This window comes from Bombus fervidus, chromosome 16 (assembly GCF_041682495.2).
Source record: "Bombus fervidus isolate BK054 chromosome 16, iyBomFerv1, whole genome shotgun sequence".
In the NCBI taxonomy this organism is placed as follows: Eukaryota; Metazoa; Arthropoda; class Insecta; order Hymenoptera; family Apidae; genus Bombus; species Bombus fervidus.
In genome coordinates, this window is record NC_091532.1 from 602,178 (window position 1) to 627,999 (window position 25,822).

The following is a 25,822-nucleotide window of genomic DNA, read 5'->3' on the forward strand; positions in this document are numbered from 1 at the left end:
GAACTACAAGTATTTTGTAATTTAAAACTACAAATACTTGTACATTTATAAAGATAAAAAAGAAATATAAAAGCAGTCGTACTTTACAATTACATAAATCATAGTGGATTATTACTAACTCGGTTGAAATTATAAGTTAAAATTTATGATTTTTGGAACAGATCGGATAAGATTTAAGATTTTGGAGAAAAATAAAATAAAAAATAAATTATCGTCGGAATATTAGTTTCGATGTTACTTCATCGACGTACTTACTTATATACGAATGGACCAATTTCTTGCAATTTTGGCTTCTCGTTATATTGCAGAAAGTTTTCTGCGTTAGTTACGTTGAATATGTATACTTTTGTCAGTCTAACTACCCCCGGCTTCTGCCAGTATTGAAACGAAAGAGAACCATTCCATAATCGTAGTTGCTAAACGAAAAACACAACGTTGTACACGGAATAAATGTTAAAACGAGTCGATAAAATCTAAAGCTAAAACATATACGCTAAACACGTACAGCTAGTTTATGAAGTTAATTTTAAGTAATTGTACGTACATTGGGAAAAAATCATTATCTTTTGAGCTTGAATTTAATTCCAAATTTACATTCTTACCTTACTCTTCTAAACAGTCTATTTTATTTTCGTTTCATAAATCTTTTTTAGACTCGCGTGTACAACGGGAAAGAACAAATTGGAATTTCAAATTTGAATTTTAGAGAAGATGGAAACGATCGATACCGTCGAACAATAAATACAAAAACTAATTTAAAATTAATATTGTCAGCGGAAATTATAAATTCTACGTATATATACATGGTTTGTTCTTCGTGAAAGCGCAAATAATACATAAATAAGAAATAAATTCCATTTCTTGTTAATACCAGTAATTCAAGATTTGTGCACATTCGAACTGTTCTATTAGACGTTAGACATTAGTATTATTTTAACTTTAACTTGTTCTTTCTTATATCTAATGCCGATACTAACTGCAAACATAAAGTTGAAATGAAATTTCGTCAAACAATGTTTTCAATGTCTCAAGATCTTGAGAGGATATTATTATTGGATATTACGCGACAGAATAAATATTAATAAACATTATCGAGTCGTGTATCTTGTTAAGTAGATAACAGTACTCGTTCGATTCGATGAAGTTGCGAGTCCAACGAGATGATTAATCTTTCTTTTAAATTTTTCAAATAAAATTATAAAGTATTTAGACTCGATATGTAGCTTTAACAGATACGACTATTCCTCGTGTAGGATATCTATAACGTTATCCGTTGCGTTGACTCGCAGAACCGATCGATGCAAAAACTAATGTTAACAATAAAAGTAACGATTTTGTACTTGTTACGTTACTTTATAGTAAGCTGTACTCAATAATAAATCATAAATGAAAAAATCTGTGATTACTTACCTTTAATATGATATAATCCACCCAAGGAATGCTGCTCAATATGATACCGATCACAAGCGTTAAAATTCCTATGAAAATCGCTGACAATCTACCTGCAAAGTACAAACAAGTAGAATAAACGAATTAACAAATCATTTTATCGAAATATCAATATCAGTGTGAAAAAAGTTAATATGTCTTACGCGTTATATTACAATTCACGTGAATTTTACTTTTTTTTTTTTTATCGCTTGTATATATCATCGTTTTCCTACTTTAAGAAATGTAAAATAATAATGTAAAGTAGCTTCCCAAGAGTTTCAATGACATAACATTCCGAGTCATAGTAACTATCTCGTTAAAGCGATGTATTATTAGATAATCCTGTTACATTTAGCCTACTCTGAAAATACTACATCGTGACATTCAAACGAGTATCAATTATTTAATGATACGATCAAAAGGATTTTGTTAAGGAGAAAGTTTTGTAAAGTTTACGTAAACGTTTGAATATGAAATGTATATTATGAGAATTAAATGTATCTATGTCTTCGTAAAGTACATTGCGTGTCATTTTGTACATCAAGATTTACCGATAATGTCACCTCGCTTTATGCACTCCTGCAGTTTCTACGATTGCGTTTAATAAAGTAGAAACAGATTAAAATTACGACCAACCATTTCGTAATTTTATGTCGCAATTAGAACAAGATGACTCGAATGTTTAGGAACTGAGTACTTTCAACGATATTTCATTTTGCGTATACTCGAAACAGGCAAAATGATTAAAGACAATAAATATCGCGTATAAATGGAACAAACGTTTCTGGGACCATTGAAGTTCACTTATTCGAACAAAAATAGAGAAAACCGATAGTTTGTTTAAACGTTTAAGGGACCTATTTTCTTGCCTGTTGAATTACGTAAACATTTTAATACAAAATATAAGCAATTCTGCAAAGTTATATACTCTTGCTCGTTTGCTGCTTCACTTTGTGTAGTAAAATTGCTGTCTAGCATAGTGTACATGTTCGTCGTTTATGAAATAAGCATTCATCTATCGCGGAATGAAATATAATTTCTTATACGTTGAATCGATACTGTTTCTTAGCAAAACTTTGTATTTCGTATTTTAGTAAGATGTTTTGCGGGTATGAAAACCACACCGTACGCATTATACTATCTATAACAGAAAAAGACATCTCTTACTAGCAGATATTACGTTGAGAAAGTAGAACGTTTGGATGTTACGGCGATTTGATATAACGAGTAGATATGGATAATAAAGTTTTAACAACGGAAGATTCTATTGTATGTAATTATAAAATTAAATCGTTCGATTTTACTCTTCTATAAACGCACCACTATGCTTCCTATATCATTACAGTTTATATTTTTAATTAAATTACATGGTATGGAGATAATAAAATTTAATTTACTTTACTTGTCTGCCATGTACGCCATAGTTTGTACGTCTCCTTTACTTTATTAAACGATAAGCATCGCGACATTTCTGACGATTCCACTTTTCCCAACCGTTGTGAAATTATTAAAACGACAAAACAAGGTTCGCTTCGTCCTTCCTTGTATATTTAAGGTACAAGCTGGTTGACAGACCATTAGCGTTGCCCTGATAACCTTGACAAGCAAAGTTTCCTCAATATGCTATACCTTCCAAGAACTTCTCTTTAGTCACGGTTTTCCCCGAGTCTCATTATCCTTCACCTTTCTAGCCTATTCCTCGCCTTTCTCATCCTCTCGACTCTCTCTTTCTTCGAACCTGTCCCGAAACGAAGTTAAACGCATCGTGTTTTTTGGGTCATTTTCATCCGCATGCGATACAAATGCGATACAATTCGTTCAAAACATTTTTCGATAGAACCGATAGGTAACTAAGTAGCATTATTTTGGACAGTACTCCTTATTGAGTCATCCTATACACGTAATAATTACGTATAATTTATAGTTCCGCTGGATAATTATCATAAAAGATATCACCGATGTTTTCGATGAACGAACATTTTCCCTACGATAGCTCGATATGTAATGGAAAAATTATATAAATGGTTAACTCGTGCCGAAATGTTAATTCGCATTTAGTCGCTGGAGTATCCGAAAGGAAAGCTGGGATATCATCGAAGCAGAATCGACTTGCGTTAGAGTGAAAGGTTACTTTGGGAACGAGGATGTGATATTTATTCACGTAATACTTTAAAATCAACATATATCGTTAGGAAAGTAGGATAAGTGGAGTTGAAAATGCACGGTCAACTTCCGTCCATCTAATTTCTTCGACCTGGTGTGCTCGTTTACAATTCACAGATGCATATTTGTAATATCGAATATATGTCAATGTGAAATTAAAACTCGTCGTAAGATCGCTGGTTGTCTTAAAGCGTGGACGTTTCAGTTACGAAACTAACGTAAAGTTTTGAAATTGTTAGATCGAGACAGCGAATACGACACCGATATGAAACACGAATAATCTCGTGGAACAAAATTTAATTTCAAAACCTTGTAATTAATCGTTTCTCTGGCATGGCGAATAGAAATTGGTAAGAAAAGAAGAAGGAATAGTCCAGTCTCCAAGATATGAAGATAAGACGAATTGCGAAGCTCGTTCTCGGAGATATTAAAAATTTTTCAATTTTCCAGTTTTAAGTAGTACGTATGTTACTTTATGTTACTATAAAGTGAAAAATTTGAAAGCGAATAAAACCAAGAACGCATCGTTTTCGTGCCTGAATATCTAATCGTTATTTAGGTAATCAACGTATATACGTAGGCGACAGTCATCGTGACTTTAAAGAGTCCGATGCATAACGAAAACGATATTTCTATCATATACGCTCTAAACGTATAGGTAATGGTATATTACTGCTACACGTATGTGTAACGTTTCTAATATAACTACCGACTCCGTGGATTTTTACGGGAACGTGATTTAAACCCAAGGTTAATATCGACGAACTCGCTCTTCGATTTGCCTTCGAAAAATTTCACTCTCACTTCAAGGACGAGTAACGATTCTATAACGTCGCTTCATCGAGCATAAGATACGTTTCTTGCCGATCTTTTGAAATTCATCTTCCTCTCTTTCTTTCTTGATATTCGATAACCTTGTGCTTCAAAACATTGGATGGGTAGTACACGTATATCAATAGAGACTCCATATCGAGAATGGATCGATACACTATTCCAAGGACATTTTCTTAAATCAGGCGTCCCTGGAGATCCCCGTTTTTAGATACTTGGTGACTTATTTGATGGAATTCCTGTTATGTCATATCTTTTTCTGATTCATAAATACATATACATGTATATACAGGCTGTACCACGGTTTTTCAGACACTTTCGATAATTTGACGGAAGAATATTTTGAGTAAAAGTTACTCTTTCTCTTTCGAGAAAGCTTTCGATCGATTAGGAACAACTGTATAAGAAATTAAATTACAAATGGTGAGCATAAACGAGAAAAGCCTTGATCATACGCGCGTTACAAGAGAAGCGCAAACAGCATATATAGTATTATAATATAATACCTATATTTGCAGCAGTTGTACTAGTATTTAGTTATTACCATTAAAAGCATGTTATAACGCCGCAAATGCTTGCACTTGAATTTTTGTAAATATTATTGGTAATTTACTTATTTCACTTTATGTAATTGCGAGTTGTACAACTTCGACAAGACTTTTGACAACGTAAAAACAAACGCTATAGCGTGCAACGTGTTGATCGGAGACTTCGATGCCAGAAAGACGCGGCAGTATCTATTACGTTCTACGATAGAAGAGTTTCCAACGTTCTTATTTTCTTACCCGGTAACTGAAACCGTGATAACTTTCCGACAACCCTACGTGTTATACAGGCAAGTAGCACGCAGTTTAGCGTAATCGCGAGTTCATAGATCAATAATGCCCCTCGGCTGAATGTTGTGGGATACTCGTTTTCTAGGTCATGATCCTAAAAATAGCATCATCTATAAATAGAATATTAAAATCTTCCTATACATTCAAGAGCAGAGAATAAGAGATAATGGATTTTATTAAATTTTTGAAAGAAATTAAACTGCTAAAGAAACCAATATAGCGACGAGTATCTAATATGACACGATTCCATCCAATCTTCGTTCTAATCTTATTTATACTCGACGCTAGAAATATCTGAATGATCGGTACCAGATTTTTTCACATTCGTAAGTTTTGTCATTCTTTGTCGATGGGTATGAAATTTTAGTAAAGCATCGTGAATTCGATTATCAAGGTATTTCTCCTCGTTTCCTATCGAGTCTTACCCATTTAGAAATTAACTTTTCCGTGTTTAGCTTATAAAATCTTGAGGAATTTGCTTACAACTTTTTCGTTAAATCCCGCCTCTCGCGACATTGGGAACTATGCAAATTAACGACATGTCGAAATATACGTATATTCTTGTTTCTAATTATTATGACATCCATCGGTCTGAGTCATCTCATAAAAAATATGATTTGCCAAATGAACGAGCAACCGATTAACTGAACAGAACTGTGTATTCGCGCAAGATGATCATCCAAAGTACGGTAAAAACTTGCAAGGACTATTTGCAAGACCTACAAGGGCGCAATTAAAAATGTTTATTAAAATTATATAACGCGCAGTCTACTACAAAAATCTAAATACGATCGACGGGATAGTCTGTATCTACGTTTACAAACAATGGATGCGTTATACGTTAAAAAAGAATTTCGTTTTATCATGTACGGACGATTGATAAAATTTTTATCATTTAGCTCAAAATGTTTGGCGACTTAAACGACACTGTAAAGTAACTTATTGCTCGTAAACCATGAGCGGTATAAATTATCAAAGTCATTGCATAATTTTACGATCTCTCCCTTCTCGACCTCCGCTGTTGATTACTAGTTCGCTTTGCTTGTGTGTCCTCGAAATGCTGACAACCTGGAGATGAAAATCTGTTGACGCGTCGTGATAACACGCGCCTCGGTCAGCCGTATTTCAATCTTCGATAGCCTTGTCTATTCGGCTGTTCGAAGCACGTCTAATGTTAATCTTCTATATTATGGTAGAAGGTCGATTGTTCAACCTCAAATTCTTCTACCCTAACGTCACTTCAGGCGACCACCTCTAGATCTCTTCCAGGCAGTTGATACATCGGCACCCTGATAAAGACCTTCCAAGAATGATATCCTCACCTTCGTTTCCATTGTTTTCACTTAGTATATAAACTCTGAATATCGATGACAAAGTTAGTCTGAAGTGCGAGCCGATACTTGAATATCGTAATAATTTTGGTTTTCTTGAGAAACAAAGTTTTTATCGTCGCGAGAAGTTTTATTTACGTGGCACGATCATCGTAACAGAACGTTGATTGGTGGAAAATTTTAAAATGATTTCTTGAAAAATTTCTTGCAGGAGACCGTAATTAGAAAATATGAATAAAGACTTAATGAAATTGTTACATTTTTATTCAGACACTTCGTTCTTGTTTAATATTTATAAAACAGTTTAGAATAAAGCGTACTGTCTCGTATGATTATCTGAAAATGATTATCTGAAAACCAAGGTCTTACTCCTGTATTAAATTGTACAACGTATGAATAAAAAATGACTTTGTGAAATTTATCGACAAGCGTTACGCGTATCCGTTACTATTTTTTTGATTCGCAATGAAACTAAGTGTTCGAAGCTGAATAACTGTTTTAAGGTAAAGTTTTGATCTGACCAATAGCGACAAAAATCAATTTCAAATTTATCGAAAAATAGGTATTTCGATTAAATCGATAGCCTATGGTTTTGTAATATATTTTGTAGCGTTGACAGAAAGCTAAATTGCAACTGCTATTCGATAACTATAATACTACCTACTATAAAATATTAAGTTATAGTATTTTGTGATATTTCCGTTGATCGCTGACATTTATTTTCTAATTTATTATACTATAAGTTAACTAGACGATTATCACGTACCTAATCATATTTATAATCTTCATCAGGTCGTGCTGCGCTTAGTTTTTATATTCTTCTAGATATGCTATTACGCTCTAATTTATCATTTAAATGCTAGACACTAAACTACGACTATAGATGAATATCAGATTGAAATATGGCATCGTTTATTTTTATTTTCCAATTTTACGATTATTATTTTCAGTTCTTTTAGTTAAAAAGTTAGAAATCGTATCTATCTTGTAGAAAGTTTTCAGATCCGTTTAAGGATTGTTTACCAAAGATTTAGCGAGCATTAAATTTAATCTCGTGCAAGTTAAAAATATTTTCTCCTTGAAATGCCTCTTATCTAACATTGTTGTTAACCTATCAATAAATAATCTAACCCTGATGAAATTACTATTTTCTTTTTTACAATATCCATACATAATCGAAACCTGTTTCATAATATTCGATCGCAAATGTTATTCTAAACTAGCTGGATCGTAAATATAATTCTATCGAAATTATACAAATAAAAAATTGCCCTCCTCTAAATATGTAAATATCGTAAAATATTTTAAACTACTCGACACATTTTGTCATATTGTCGCGATACTTTCAATATTAGTTAAATTTCTGCTGAATATTTAGCGATATTGTATAATTTACGACGTAAATTCGCTTTTAATCGCACCTGTTGTGTAAACTTATATGTTCTGTATAAAAAAAAACCCATATTATTCCTGCTAACACCTATAATAATTCCTACGGTTTCGCATTCTTAACTATCATCATCGTTAGAGTACTGTAATGCAAGAACTCTCGCGATTATCTGTTAGCAAGAAGTACTATTTATTCACGAGACTATTCATGACTATTCGTTGCTTGCCTACTTGAAGCGTTTTCCTATTTATACAAATTTTTCAAACATATTTTTGTAAGTTAACAGATGCGAGTTTACGAATTTATTTAATTATTTTAAGTTTAACTTATTCTTACTTGTTGTAGGCTTAATTTATAACCATTTATCGATACTTTATAAATTATTCAGTAATTTTCAATCGATTCGAATCGCAAATATTTATCAGTTTTAATACATCCGTAGATACGATATTAATTTTATTAATTTGCACGTTCTTTCTCTTCGATTTAGTTGTTATAATTTAATTATTAATAATTTCATTATACGTAGATTTCTAAACGAATTGGTTAATAAAATGTACTTTTTACTAAGACAAGAACGGAGCGTTGCTATTATGTACATGAAACGAACCAATTAAGTACACTCGATCACCTTGCTTTTCCTTTTTATAAATAATTCGATTACTAGTCCGATTTTTATTAGACGTTAAATGTAATTTATAATTCAATGAATATCAAAGCGATTTATTAAGTTCGAATATTTATTTAACGATCATATTCAATATTTATTCAATGACGCGAATTTATTTCTTTGATAAGATACTTTTGCATAAAACATGAACATTGAAAGTATAAATGAAGCAAATTATTCAATCTATTATCGTTTTATTAGTGTTTAACGCTCGAAAATTATTTTAATTGCTTATAATTTATGAAATATATATATTTATGGTAATTAATATTGTTCTTTTTAAATATGGACTTCTATTATCGATATTACATAATGTTTCTTAATCGAAAATATTAAATTTATTCAATTTTTAATGCTGGTGGAGACAAGGAAATACGAGTAGGTATTTACGTGAAGCTTTAATTACTTAGGATTTAGGTAAAAACAGACGAAAGAAGTCAATGGTAGTCGTACGAAACGGAATTTAAAAATCTCCCTTAAGTCGAATATAATCACGGTGCTTTGCAAAAATTGCTTGCTTGTCAAGAATCGCTGAACGGAAGCTACGTTTGCAGCTATTTCTTGCACCATATAAGGCCAACGATCTCTCAGGAATGAAATTTACGGTTCATTCGTGTTTTATGGTATCTTTCCTTCAGGTCCACCAAACTAGACGCGTTTGTACGCTTTATTATAATTCGAACAATCCCTTCATATCGAGCGTCCAAATCGATCGATAAAATTTTCTACCATTCGCTAATTATATTATTGATAAAATATATCATATCACACACGCGGAATGAATTTAATAAATAAATATATAAAGTACGATAATCGTTATAATTTTTAACAGGTAAGCCGAGTCTTTATTTTGGGTTCCATCTCTTTAGCCGCGTTCGTAAAAATATTTGCATAAAAATCCACAGTGTAATAACATCTGTATATTTCTCCATAGGTGTATCAGCATTAAGTATCTTCATCTATATGCGTACAATAAAACTGCAGAAGGGTTGTACCTGGATATTGAACAAAAAAAATAAAAGTCCGCCAATTCGACAATGGACGTTTCAATGTTAAATCGATGATTCTAATAATTTTCATCCGGTAGAACAAAAACCATGTCTCTAGGTTGCACAAAGTTTCGAAAAAAAATGCGAGTGTTACGTACGATCGTGAATAGACGAAGGTCTTAGCTTTATTTTGCTTTGAACGTTGCGACAATCGATTCCCAGACTATTATTAGGAAAATATGTGAAAGGTCTTCAAAAGTAGCACGCGAACTAAAACGTGCTCGGCTTGATTTTCCATTTTCCTTTTCTTTTAAGTCAGGGAATCTGGAACAGATGTAATTCTACGCCAAGGTCATTGAAGAGATTAGGCTTAAGCCGTTAATTCGTTTTAATTTCCCACGCTGATCAAAGAATTTCTTTAAAGATCGACAATCGTTGCTTTTCGTTCATCGAAGACTCTAAATAACTCGGATAAGTCCTAAAAGATTACAATTTTAGACGTTTAACAAAGTTTTATTCGGACAAAAGAATTTCCCATTCTTAACTTATCCCAGATTTTATTTAAACATTTGGACTCCTTCGTAACTGAAAAATCAGACTCGAAACTGAAAATCTATAATGTTTGTTGTAAATAATACAAAATGTGTGCTATATACAGCTGTCACACTCAATGTGCGAGGATCATACGGTGAGTATCTGCCTTCTATCGAAGAAACTCCAAGCGTTTAAACTCCTCGGGGAGCTCGCCGCCTGCTAGTATCTCCGACGAGCCCAAACGTGGATAACGCGAAATTCTCGTAACTCGGAACTTGGGTCAATTCTGCGGAGACATAAGGACGATCGGACGCCGATGGTGACGTTTCTGAAGAGGCAAGAGCGATCCTCTGCAACAGGAACGACTATCTCCCGAAAAACGATATTTTCCACAGCGTCGGCGTGTAAGCAGGGACGTTAACGGGTGCAGGGACATTCCCGTTTCACGATTATCAAACAATCGAGAGCGTAGTACGAAACGACGACGTCACTACCACTTGAGGAAACTGAATCGAAATTATCGGAGTACCTTGCAAGTCGGATTTGTGCGTCCTGAACTCTCTATGAATGTCTATGAATGTCCGTGCCACGGAACGTTGATCCCGCTAAGAAGAACTCGTCCGAGGGAGAGGCATATCCTACATGCAAGAATCCAAAAAAGTAGCGGCAAGAAATCCGCGATACCTTGCCATCCTGGGAAATACGTATGATTTACGCCTCCCAGGATGTCTGAGCCGCTACATCGACGAGGTGCCAGCGTCAACATCGATCCGTAAAGACGACCGGCGGAAAGACGCAGCGTCCGTGACGCCTCGCCGTCGGATCAAACAAAACGCGCGTCATCCCGGTATGGGCCGAGTGCCGGCAGTTGTTGCCTCCCGCGAGGAACAATTAGGAGATAGTGAAATCAAAGAGAATCGCATTAAGGATAGACTCGGTAGACTCGACAGACCCGGTACCGCATCCAAGACTGCGCAAACGAACCTCGGGGAAGCGCCTTCGTCGATCTCCATCTCGATACGTTCGACAGTATCTGGAGCCAATCCTGGAAGCAATTCCGGCAATTTGATGCTGGTGCGTGTCACGACAAGACGGCAAACGTAAAGAGGAGAGCTGGTCGTCGTAGCGGGACACGAACGTTAGGCTAAGATCGAGACCGATCCTTTTGGCGCGGAAATTATCACGCGCGAAATAGTCGACAAGTCCCAGATTTTAAGGCGGAAAGACAACGCAATACTTGTTTTTCTTTATGCTCTCCTTGCCTTTCGTACGATAAATTTTACCACGTTAAATCAATTATCTTTCGATGCAAGTACGTTAATACATTTTGTAGAGAATTAAACATCCAACGTATGGCGAATAAAAGAGATAGATAGTTCCATTTAAAAAGATCGAGGTGACCTTGAAATCTATGAAACGTTTCCACTTTCGAAGAAGATACATGCATCGCGTGATGCATCATTCGAAAGCATTTCGTTTTTCCTAACGATCGCTTTTTCTATCCTCTGCCGCTTTAATGCTGCGGCTTGCCCTAATTGCGTGTGACATCCTGCATACATAGTAGACGTACCTCGTAAAGAGACGAATAAATATACAGATGTCCTACAGGTATTTACGCTGTTTTTTAAATGAAGTCGTGCGATGACACGCGTATATGTTTTATTGTATAGTTTAAAAGTTACGAATAAATATTTTTATTCCTCGCGTCGTATAACTATCGCATCTCAAAAAGTCTTAAAATATCTTTCAAAAACCATAGTCCGTTCGTATTTTCTATCAATTGACGAAAATATAAATTTATATACTATACAACTTTTTATTCTAGTTATAATGAAAAGAGAAATTAAATTTGCTCTTCCGAAGAAGCTATATAGAATTATGTTATTTTAAGCGCTATCATCTTTTAATCTTTCCAAACACTTTAGTTTTTTTACACATTTTTAAGGAAATAGTACGTGTAGCAGTGACGCTAAATGTCAATCATTTATTTGTTATCGTCAATCTTAGCGTATTTAACGGTTAGTAAATACTTCCACGAAGTAAATGCACTTAATACATTTGTCACCGGCACGAAACGGAAGAACGTTATTTATAAAGACGCACGAGACGAATAGCAAACATATAGCCGTGCAACTTTGATATTTTGTTGTCGATGTTAATGTTAACAGCTCTTTATAGAAAAGTAAATGTAACGAGGAATATCCTTAAAGTAGTTGTGCGTCACATCTTGTACGTCTAAGTAGAAATATAGTTGTAGAGTTGTCTTTAGATCGTTGATGAAATGAATTTTATATTTTTTAACACATTTTGCGTTAGCTTCGATCGAATATATATTTTTATATTTCTAACAAAATTATAAATTACCTTAAGACGTTAATAGCGTTTTACAAATTTCATTATTTACCTGTTAAATATCGTTTTTACTAATATCGTTCGAAAGAAAGATAGTTTCGCTTCCTCGCTACTGTTATAGCAATACATCATCGCAAACTGAGGTATTAAATCATTTTTATGCTGAAATTTGCTGTCGATGAGTTTAAGAACGAGTGACTCACAGTACAGAGGAACAGTTAACTCGTACGTATGTACGCTTCATTTACCAATTCCCGTTTAAACATAAGCAATTTACCACAAAAGATTGGCAAAGCAACAATCGTAGAAAGTGTATATCCTGAAAGTAGGATAACGGGCAATATCCGAGGAATTCTTGTAGAATAAATTCGCTCGTATTTCGTTTTTACGCGCACCATCTATTCCGAATCGTTTTACATTTCCTGTGACGTAAATGTAAACGATGCACTATGGCGAAATATCTTGATCTTGATAAAAGGTAGATCTATTATAGGTCATTGATATAATTTTTATTTCTCGAACTTTTAAAAAGCAAACTGATAAGCAATAGTGCGGTAATATATCGCATTCTTGCTTTAAAAGTAGTACGACTTAAAGACGTTGATTCCTCGAAAGATACAAAGAATAGTTTTCGATTGTAACACACTACCTATTTCGTTAATCGAGAAGAATAATGCTGATGGTACAAGATCAGGTGCCGTTTTGCTTTTGGTGACTTTTGCACCTTGGAATTTCCCATAAATGCGTAAAAATCCAAAGTCTAGTAGTAAGTTGTAACATTTATATATTATTGTCACGTACGAATGATAGAGATATACAATAAAGGAAGCTATACATATTCCTTGAGAAATGAAGAGTAAAAAAATGCTTCGCGTCTGACGAATGTGGAAATATTAACGATCAAGGTAACGATCAAGAAGGAAAAGGAAATGTCAGGGGCTGAAGCTAAATCTTCGTTCGGTTAAAAGGAATTTCACTGAACTGGCATCGAGGAAGCGATCGTAAATATCGACTTCTCGAAATAGATGTTCGGATCGAACGTTCTTGCGCGTACACTATGCAAACATTAAAATAAGAACGAAACGAGTATCTCACAGATTACCTTCGTATCGGAATAAAATATGTATACCGCTGGCCAACAAACATGTTACGACAGGTACTCGTTTCATCTATTGGAAAATTTCAACTTTTACTTTATTTACTTTTTTGATGTAAAATACTTTTTATATTTTAAGACGCGTATAAAGATGCGGCACCGGCACGACAGAACATCGAAACATGCGTTTGATACAAGGCCGTTCATACTATTCGTCACTCGTTTAGATGTCGAGACGTAACGACTCGTGCCGTATTGTATAAATTAAATAATTGGTTTATAATAAAACAATTGGAAAATAAAAACGGAGAAGAGTATCCAATTTGTACAAAATATCGATAGGAGTCATTTATACACGTATGAGCATGCTGGACATTTTATCGAAATCGGTTGATGTTGTAACAAGCGACAGTTATCGAAAGCTATCGGTTATTGTTGGAATATATATATATATATATATACACGATATATCTAACTGGCATTAATCTCCAAAATGTGTTGTTTAAATTTTAATTACGAAACATTACGCATGAAAAAGTTGTAAAAGATGACTTTTACCTTTTTCAAACGAATCCTAACTTTCCAACGTATGTATTGCTACATATAAAATCTGAAATATCCCGTGAAACGTAGTGTTTAAAAGCTTTATAATAATTCCACGTATAAAATATCAAAGTCGCTAAAATGCCCTAGATTTCATACGGCATTCCAATAAATACACAGGTTCTAAGAGACTTGTATGTTATTATTTCATAAGTATAGTAGCGCTTGCATATAATTATCTTTATACGTAGCGACAATATTTCATTCTGATATGCTAGAACAATTTATTACTAATTACACAGATGAAATATCAGGATGTAATTAACTATATAACCACTTTACTTCACTGAAGCAAACTTTACTTCCCTTTGATCGAATACTGTTATTATTATAGTACTTCGTAACTATACAATGCTATTGCTCGTATTACGAGTATAATGAGGCAAAGGAACGTCCATTTTCTACGAAAACTAAATATTCCACGGTTCTGAACGATGTTTACACATACTCCGATTTTCAAATGAAGCATTTTTTCATCAAGTTCTGCGTATCATTTTCTTGATATCAAATTTTTATAGCCGTACGAAAATTCATATACCTAGTACTAAATGCTATAATATAGACAAAATGGTATGCAAATACTTTCTCTAACCATTTTTCTTTCTTGTCGTGTATACCATAGCGAGTTAATCGGCTTCGCTATAATGCTATTTAACACTGCAAATACCGGAGTTTCTTCCTCCTTCTTCCCTTTCGAACGTGTCTCAACAACAATCGTTGAAAAATAATCTATCAGTAACGGAAGAACAAAATATATATACAAAAATATTGATCTTCCTTTGAAAATCAAAAGCTTGCTGAAAGGAATTATTTGTTTGCTTGTCCTGTACTTTTTTAATTTGTTTTTATTTATTTATTTTTTTTTTTTTTTGTTAAGCTCCAAAAACTCCTCGTAATCGGTTAATACGACTTTACATTGTCTTAGTAAATTCTTTCAGTCGTCAATGGTCAGTTGTCATAGAAATATAAAGAGCTTGCGTTACTACTCGAAACGGATGATTCCATAGAAACGAAATAACGCGACTCGTCGTCAGTACGAAGTAGGTTACAACACTGGGAGGACCATCGGCAAGTTGTTATAGATGTTATGTACTTTTATCTCATCAGTACGGTTACTTAATAGCCTATGAATCACGTAATATCGAATACGTGACGGAGCCGGTCGAGCAAGTCAAAAATGTCTGCGTTACTGTGGACCGTACTTCTTCCAGAGTTTCTCTGAACGGCCGAGAGTGAAAGTAATCTCAAAATTGCCAAGTCCACGAATACGTGCGTATCCCTCTTGCTTTCGATCGCTACGAGCGCCTTACATCTCTCTCTCTCTCTCTCTCTCTCTCTCTCTAGCTCTCCGGCTTATGCTTCGGAAACGCGCTAGCCCTGGTACATATATTTTGCAACCCACCGTGTAAAAATGTTTGAACAGGTGCGGTTTTGTAACCCTGACTGCATTCCAGCGGAAGGGGCTATTCGTTAATCGGGTTTACGCTGCGAGAAGAACTTCGACGCGTTACGAATAACCGTGCATGATTTTTTCCCAGCCAAGGAAAGTTTCTGTCTGCTATCGGCTATTGAAACAGATTTAGATCGGAGATGTATGTGATGGTTTGGATAGGGATATAGCGACGATCGTCCGAAAAATCGTTCTTTGATAAAACTGTGAAGCTTTCACATTTTCCAATGGTACGCGTTAAACATTGATTTTTACACACGTTGGTTTTAAACCGCGGATTCTTAATATAAACTCGCATTTTTACGAATGTAGAAGCTAAGGAAATAAAAGTTAAATAGAAGCTTGCTTCATCCGCAAAACGTTATAGCGGGCACCATATGAATATGTATTTTATATATCTTTGCATATTGGATGCATTCTGTACGTTTGTGCGTCTAAAATTTTCCACAAATGCATAAGCATTCGCAATCTTTATACTCGTTAAATCGTTTATTTCGATATAAGGCGGTTCATTAACGATGTTCTATCCTTCAAAATCTTTTTACGAGCTCGGACGTAGCGTCAATTTTCCAGAATGTGCGGCATCTTATATTAACTTTCATCGAGGTTTCTCGAATAAAAAAAAAAGTTTAAGAAGACCTAACCGTTCCATATGTAATTTCGATCAATTCTATTTTAATAAATTAAGGAAGATATAGACCGTATCGATGGCCGACTTGTGCCATCATCTTTGTGATTCATCTTTGACGTACCTATTTAGAAATTTCATTAACCCGATTGCGCTATTTTCGTTTTTTTATTTCGTAAGATATATCGTACTTTCTTCCTTCCTTTATGATATTTAACGACGTTTATTTGCTTATATAACGCGTCTCATTTATTTAATTATTCCCCGGTTGGAGTGGGCTGTAAAAGAATGAAGTAATCTTATAACGATAAACATCAGCGTTTACAGTTGCGACAGAAAACAATTGTAATTGTTCTGGTTACTGTGGTATCCCTTTACCTTGATTTTTTCTACTAATTACATTTCAACGATAATCTCAAATATACATATATATATATAGGCGTGTATTTTACATTATTCCTATCTGTAAACCGAATACCATTAAGTTGTTCAACTTACGATATTACGATTAGTACACATGCTCGTCTTCGGATACAGAACGGTGAACGCGTTATAGATCGATATTGCCATGTAGCGACGATTTTATGGTACTCTGCTTGTACTTAACTTATAGTACAAACTTCGATCGATTTGTCAGCTGATTTTTTCACTAATTACTTTGAAAATGATTCAATATCCGAAAAAGAAGAGGACGAGATATAACGAGCTAGGTGAGTTCGATCATTATCATATTCCCATGCCTGGATTCATTTTTAACAATTTTTGTTTTACCGATATATAATTCTAACCTCGAGGATGGTTTCTTGGTTTATAACTTTCCTATCAATTTTCGGGAACGGAATAAGGAGATTTTTCCTTCCTCGGGAAACGCTCTCACAGATCCTGCACGAATCTTTCAACTCAATTTTTTTAACACGTTATAATTAATATTTAGCTAGCCGAGTGAGAGTCGAAACAAGAAGCTACGGTTTTTAAGTAAAATTCATTATACTACCTATTTTTACTGAAAAACGATTTATAATTTAAATAGAAAATGGAACGCGCTACCAACTCGTGTAATTTACCGCTGTACCCAAACGCTCATTTCGAACAGTATTTCACAATTGCGTTGCAGAAACCGTGATTCCGTCGTTCGTCGTTCAAGAAGTAAAACTGCGCTACAAAAACTAGGACTACGCTACAAAAACGAACAGCATTATAACAAGTACAAGATCGAAGTTTATATGTATATGTACATTCTCGTAAGACGTTACTTTCAATGATCTCTCGCGTATGTCAAACGCGTTACCTGCTTTTAATCTCGTATCGTGGTCAATGAAAGAGAATAAAAGAGTAAAAACGAAACCTCTGATTTCGTAATTAAAAAGATAGTACACTGTATCGTTCACGATATCGATGCTATAGCAACGAAACCAGCTTCTAATTCTTCAAATGTCGAACAACGTTAGCCATCGACGTCAAACGATAAGATAAAAACGTCAAAAGACATTAAGACAATTCTACCAAAAGCACTTTCACGTTCCTGGGATTGACAATGGGACGAGATGTCTGGAAAAATAGTCTATAAGTCTATGAAAAATGTATCGAGGGTATCGATCGACAAATAGTTGAATTGTTATGAAATATTTATTTATTTCGAGCATGTAGAAAGAAAAGAAAGTTCTGTAAGAGAGCTGTTATAATTGGCAGCTTAACCGTAGTTAATATTGGAAAGTTAGAATCAAAGCTTCTTTGCCAAGAAGATTGCTTGATTCGCGACTTTTTCTTATAGGTTCCTTCTCCCAGAGAGCTCGTCGATGAGTGATTGCAAAGACAACAAATCTTTAATAATATCGCTAAACTCGTGCCAAAGAAACCGAAATTAAACTACGAAATCCATAAGAGCACCGACGAGATATCATTCTGACGATCCTCTTAATTCGGTAGTGTTTAAGAAGACGTTGCTTTCACCTTATTAGAGCGGAAGATAAAAACTGAGAAAAACTGGTTCGGAATGAAAGGCACATCCTGAAATGATACACCACGTCGAAAGTGCGATCCCATAAAAGCAGGCAACGCGATTTGTAGAAACAACTGTCTGGTTTCTCTGTAGCGTTTGCTAAAAGCGAAAATACAGGACACGATATCGATGTGACAATAGCCTATGAAGAAACTATTTCCAATATCGGAGGTCGAGGTGCAGTAGGCTAGTAGAACAGGTTGTCCTACTATCGCGTATGTTACGCATCCTTCGGATTATGTTCGACTATAACCAACATGCTTTACAGTCACGAGCGTCGGTGCATGGCTTGGTCAGAATCCGATCTGAACGCTGCAGCGCGACGCGACGTCCCGTTCTCTTCGAAACTTTTCAATCGAGTGAAATTCCCGGCAATAGCCACTGGCCAATTGCATGGAAAGTTTGAAAAAGTAGAAAGATTCCAATGAAATTAAAGAAATAACTTAAATTGCCGTACATCCATGTTGCATTCTTACATTTATGCAAACGACGATATAGGTTTGATCCTTGTGGTATCGAATATTTATGAGATACTTCTCTAAACGCATAATCATGAACGTTTGTAAGTTTTGCAATCGTCGAAACGTTCGTTCGTTACAAAGAAAATATACTCGTTTGTCCATTAATAACGTTATCAAATTATGATAATCATCAAATCGTTACAATTGAAGGTAAAATATATAATACTGTATTATGAAGATAATTTACACAAAACTATAAATATTAATTTCAACCATTTAGTAAATGATCTGTAGAAGAATATATAATAAATAAAATTTGAGCATATTATATATATGTAATAAACTTTATTGGTACGTACTTGCATACCTACTTACAGTTCAGTTATTTTTGTCTCTAGTTACATTCTTTTTAGTTAATAGTATTCATATCGGAAGATTCTTTGCAAGAAAGTTTTTCCAAATAAGATAAAATATCGATTTCAAGTTCATTGAAACAACGTTATGCAGCGAGCGCATTTGGTGAATTAAAGTTAAGTTGAAAACGACTAGCAAACGCATTCCTTACGATACATGGAGAAAACGAGAACCTCTTATGATAATTCAAGTTTCTCTGGTAACATTAAGAATTTCTTCCTGATTTTAAGGTGGAAGCAGGAAAACTCTCTAGTCTGTTACACATCTTCGAAGGAAGTTTAACTTTCAGAGTAACATGCCTTTTAAGGATTTCTACAGCTACTTTTTTCATCCCTTTTAATATCGCGACGTGTCGTTTTAAGTTTATTTATTACGCAAAAATATAAAACCGAAACTATCGTGAAAAGTTTACTATGTGTAATATGTAACTTTTATATCGATATTATAATAAAACACGAAGATCTTATAATTACGCATTTGCTTCCAATAATCGCTATTATGTTAGTTGCAAAAACATTGAAAAATTTTCTTATACAGAATAATGGACTAAGACGGCAGCTAACTAAATATTTAGGTATAATTGCATAGGTTTAAAAGAATATAGTATTTGTAGAAATACTCAGACTTGTATCTGAAGAAAGCCATAACCAGCGATAATATCGTTTAAATACCAGAAAAGCAATTTTCAATGTTTGCTAACTTAAAAAATGATCTGCCGATTCTAGTCTGTCGTTTCATCAAAGCTTGGCAAGAATTACGATTACCGACGTATTTAAATTTGGAAAAGAATTGAACCGCATTATCTCACGGAATTGAGATTCTGATCGTCGTACTTCCGCGGTACAATACACGCGCTAATGCTTTTGAACACCGGATCGTTTCATCACGATCTAACGGAACCGTACAGAAAATCATAGAGTAGCTGCGATATGCTTACCGTGCTTGAGTTTCCCGTTCTTTGAAACGAGGAAGGACAAAGGTCGTGGAACCTTGTCCGTGCACAGGCCATCGTGTTGACTCGTTCTTTGTCCGAATAAAGCGTTTCTTCCTACTTTCATGTATTCTTTGCCCATCTTCTTTGGCGAACTGATCCCTAACAATGACCCCAAGAACTTCATTTTGAGCTATTGCGCAATCAGATTTCACGATAATCATAGAAATTTCACAATTTTCTTGAAACTTGTTCTAACTTTGCTTTTCTAACGCTATACCGATCGGGCTTCGTCAAAGTTCCTCGATATTAAGCACGATGTAATATACTATGAGAAACGTCGAAGAGATCACGAAAGCGATAATTACCGTTGCTAGAGTTAGTTTACTGTTAATGATCTCACTATTAAGATTCACGGTAATTTGGGTAATTGGATAATTCGTGCTCTGTTTATCGCCACTATACCGTAGAAATTTTGTTTCGGTTAATCTACGATTTGTTACGTTTTGAAAGTATCGTTTCACGTCACTTCTCCGAACATTGTTCCCGGGGATGTACGCGATCTCTTCTTAAAACATCGTTAACAGGAATCGTTTGCTTATTTCTTCGCGATCGGGATCGATTCTTCCTTGCTCGAACTTATTTCCCCCTATATCTCTCTTCTTCGCTGTTACTTAATAGCTCGAATTACGCTTTCACGACCGTTTACGAGATGCTATTCTCCATCTTTAACCTCAACGATCCTCTGCGACTTTCGCTCGGGTATCGCACGCTTCTATCTTTGTAGGGTCGTCTTCTGAAATAGAAAAAAGAGTCGATGTTAGTAAAGTGAGTTAATTTAAATTGTTAAGTTTTCTGTCCACGATGTATCAAAGACACGTAAAAGGGAGAAAAGCAGTATCTGAAGAAGTAATATAGAGGGGAAAAGATCTATCGATGATAGCGAGGAAAGATTTTAATAAATAAATAATTTTAATAAATCGCGGGCGAAAACAAAAGCGAAGAAGCGTAGATATAAGTACGTACGTATCATTATAACTCGTAAAAAGTAAAACTACCTAGAACTTATAAGTTTTTCGTATTGAAATTTTCAGTACACTCTGTAACAAATGTTCTTTGGTTTAATTTTTAAATGTATCAAATACATCGTTCTATCTCTTTGTATTATTGCGCTTCTTACTTTCCTATATTTCTGTATAAAAATGAATCGCAAACCCGCATTTTTACTTATACGCAAATAATTTTTAATAAATGTATACTATAAGCGAAACCTCGATAAAAATATAACAACATCATAGAAAGCGTAAATAGTTTCGTCATGGAATATGAAAGTTATTTCGGTCTCTATACGTACAATGGTAACAGGGTTAAAGGTTAAAGAAAACGAAATTTCGAACAACACAGAGAATTCCTAATAGTACTTACACTTTCACTGCTAGTTAGCACAAGTACTTAGTATTTACTCGTGTGCTATATACGATGGTTATATATGATCGGGAAAGTAGTAAAGAATATTTCTCTCGTTATAATATAACACCGCATTGTGTTACATAAAATATAATCGTGTTTTAAAGGAAAAATATTGTCTCGAGATAAAAAAGGTACTACTACTTTGTCAGAATTTGTAGATACGCGTATAGTTTATTAAAAATTAGGGAAAAGTTTAAATCTTTTAACGAAGTACGACTGACTTTCGATCGAACGAATCGACGAACTTCATAAATTTTGTAAAATCAGAGTTCTTACGTTCGAGTTGGAGGTACGAAGCTACTCGTTGACCCATTACGAGAGAACCTCGAGAAAGCTATTTCAATCAGCTGTTATTTACTTTTGAATTTTTAATGAAATCTATCTTAAAATATCCTAATTTTTAACACGTACATGCAAAAAATAGAAAGCGCCGATTGGAAAAAACTGTTAATCTGTCCAACATACGTTACGAAACATACGAATACATGTAATTCGTGTTGAGTGAATTCTACTTTAAGCATGACTGAAGCATCTTATTACTGTTACAGTTTATTCCCTTGCGTATACAATATTTCATAATTTTCGTACCATTGTATATTCGTGTAAGAACTATTTACATATATTAAACCTTATATCGTCTTACTGTTTATAAGACACAATTATTTCGAAAACGACTTTATGATTTTATGACGCAACATTATTTATATTTTCATTCTTATTCTTTATATGCATTGCAATACAGCAGCATATTTTGTTCCAATTACACGTATGAAGATAAATATATTCCTAGTAGGGGATCCTCCGCGATATAAAGTTTCATCTAATTTCATTAATCTTCGATACTTTCCACTTTTAAACTTCCTTTTTAACCAGATATGGTTTAATTAAAAATAACTACGTTCCTTGGTATATAATTGCCGACTTTGTAAACGTAAACTTCCCTGATTTACTAAACTAATATTTGTGTAACAGGATCATAACGGGATATTTTGCAAGATATTAGAGATTACATTCTGTAAATATCGAATTCCGGAAAGGTATCAGAGAGTAATTTGCTTAACTGTATTCTTATTTCCACGAGCAATTTGTCTTCGACGATAGTCGTCGCACGAATATATATTTCACTTCGATACAAATATTACGACAATTTCCATGTTATTTTCACTTCCCATATTTTTTATACCGATTCATTAATATGTACCTTAAGTAATTTGTCTGATTATTACGTTAAAAAGTAGTATTATTTTATCACACATACTTGGCTTATCTACTTTAGTCCACGAATTTGTTGATAAAATATTTTGGATAAAGATTTTCTAATTTTATACCTATATATGTGTACATACTTTCGTATACATAGTCACTTAACCCCGCGGAGCTTTTTCTTTGTAAAAATTCCTTCAGACTCGGTGCAGGCGAGCAACGCTTCGTCGTTGCGGTGTCCTTGTGCGATTCGGCAGGATAATATTTTTAATTGTGCAATGCACACGATCCCCCTACGATATCGCAAGTGCGACGTCTCGTTGCGATCTCGTCAGCGACGTTGTGCGATTTATTTGTAGTTATGCAATGTATACAAGTCTGCGATGTCACAACCGAACAAACGATACTGCAGTGATTGCACGTCATTTGCCAAATCGCAAAATTGTCGCACAGCATAACAACCAAATATAATATCGATATTTTTGTTTTAACGTTACCGTGCATCGTTAATTACCTTTCTCCATCGAACGGATTCTTTTGACATCGTATTGTTAGCGGAAGAAATTCGAAAATTATACCGAAAGCCTTTCTCTTTTTAAAACAATTATACATATACACGTATGGTGTAGCGAACACCTATTTACCATTATTTTCGAATATTCTAATATGTCCGTAAAAGATTATACACGAATACGACTGGAAGGCTCGATATGTATATTTTATTCGTTTTCGATCACACATTGAAAGAGCAAGTCGTCGAATATGGCAAGTCGCATTACAGTACCGGTATCCTTTAGCTGAATCCCGCTGCCGATTCATCGAACGACTCGATACTCGTAAGTAAGAAAGTAATTAAAAAGTTTGTTTCATCCTCTTTCAACTCCTAAGCATCGTGGCGATAGCACCTTTCAGAACATTACCATTGTATAGTATTTTCTACCATTTCCTGTAATAAAATATTTGTATACTAAATACGCAAGGCACTGCTTCGTGTATAGCTACGTTCTATCCATAGCCAGTTTGAAATCGCAGCAACGTCGTATCGGTTGTCCGCGACAATCGCATAGCGGCACCGCAACGGGATCGCAACCGGTGTCGTGCCGCTCGTGTGCATCTCAGAGATCGCGGTGCATCTGACGGATACAGTAGCTTAAAGTCTAACTATGCCGTAGCGCTTATTTTTTGCGAAAGAAACTAAATATACGAAAAGTCTTTGATTGTACTAAAATTAATGCAAAGTGTAATATACCAGCCAACGATCATACCGCGCTGGAACCACTCGTTCCCGATCAGCAAAACATAAAATATAGATATACTCGAGGTATATATAAACTACATAATTACCAATTGAAGTATAAAGAACGAATAATTATGAACTTAAAAATATCTAGAATTAGATTTTACGCGTGCCTGACGGATGAACCGCGATCTCAACCGTGACATGTTAATGTAGAAATATACATACTATACTATACGTGTAGTCTATAGGCCAAGCGTTTAGGCTATATAGAGTAGTGAAAGCGTAGGTGGAGAAGGACGAAGGAAGAGGAGATAAGAGTCGCGTGTAAAACTCTGAAGCCGTCAGACGAGAATTATACACGATAAATAAAACAAATTCCAAATAAATATAGATCGCAAAATAGTAAACAAATTACAAAATTGATAAAAAAGTTAGTTATAAGATCGTATTAATCGTTTAAGCCAATTATAGCTTACGTTAACATACCGTGAAAAGTCCCGAGCCGAGGAAAAAACTCGAACAACAAAGAAATAGCCTTGTCAGATGACTAGAGCTGTTATGCATAACGAAAATAGGATTTGTCCAACGATAGACACGCAATGAAACCGTTACATCCCCGAAGAGACAAGATAATGGTTCTGTAGTCCTGAGAACTGAGAATTTCCTCGACAAGAATACGAGATACTTGATAGATCATTGCACGATATTTCAACTAGTAACCAATTATTCATTTTATTAAAACGATTGCCAACTTTATTACAAAAACTTGACAACTACTTCGATTACATTGGTTTCTCTCCTTAAACCATTAATATCTGGACTTGTATATTCTTCGCTTGCGTTCATAAAAATGTGAATTTACATAAACATCTGCGATCAGTCTACCAATCGCGAGTTAGATTGTTAATAAATTAAATCGTTTTATATTACGATAATGTGTTAACGAGAAGTTTATAAATTTTTCTAATTTCGTGGTATGTAAGCATCGTAATCAACTGCATATTTTGACGGCAAATGCAGAAATTATCTTGCGTAAAAATCGCACGAACTTTGTGAAAAATTTGATATTTCATGACAGTGATTCAACGACGAACCGATTTCACCGACGTATACGCTATAGAAATGAACGAGTGTTAGAAGTGAAAACTATTTCAAACTTTCAGTGCCTAGATTTCGAAAAATGACGAAATGAATATAATATCCTTGGAAAGCTTGTTGATCATTTAAATTTCTGTACAAATATCTTACAATTATTGAGAAATTATATATGAATACAGTGGACTTGCTATGTACTTATCCGTGTACATATGTACGTTACTCGTTACTGAAACATTAATCGAGCGATTACTTAAACACATAGAATAATTGGTTGTTTCTACGCGGGTTTCACTTATCCATATTGATAATCTTCTAAGATTTGATTTTCAAAGGCAAACATATACCTAATATTAGTATTTTGAAACGTTTAATAATACAAAATGGAATACGTTATTGCTCGTCAAACAAAGTAGCTACAGACAGAATCATACTCTTTGGACGATCGACTAACTCTTCGTACGAGATATTTGTTTTGAACTATTTTATAAATATTCGACAAATAAACATTAAACACACGTAAGAACATTGGTTTGTAACTGGAGATTTACTTTTTATGTACACGCTTCTTATTTGTACGAATATTGTACTCTGCTTTAGTTAAATACTCCTTTTCCAAACAAATATAATAAATACTTGTATAGCTGAATTAAGCGTGATTCGAGGATCCAAATGCTAAATACAAAAAATTTGAATAACGATTGG

At 34.4% G+C, this 25,822-nt stretch overlaps 1 protein-coding gene across 1 annotated transcript in view; it reads right to left on the bottom strand.

Moving 5' to 3' along the window:
* Dsb (scavenger receptor class B member debris buster) overlaps window positions 1-25,822 on the bottom strand; it is a 40,612-nt gene that overhangs the window by 4,401 nt on the left and 10,389 nt on the right. Inside the window, exons 2-4 of the mRNA XM_072018980.1 lie at window positions 20,116-20,905; window positions 1,411-1,502; window positions 256-416 (exon numbers count right to left, since the gene is read on the bottom strand). Of these exons, the coding sequence (XP_071875081.1) occupies window positions 256-416; window positions 1,411-1,502; window positions 20,116-20,296 (434 nt within the window). The 5' untranslated portion in view covers window positions 20,297-20,905. The remainder of the gene's footprint in view (window positions 1-255; window positions 417-1,410; window positions 1,503-20,115; window positions 20,906-25,822) is intronic.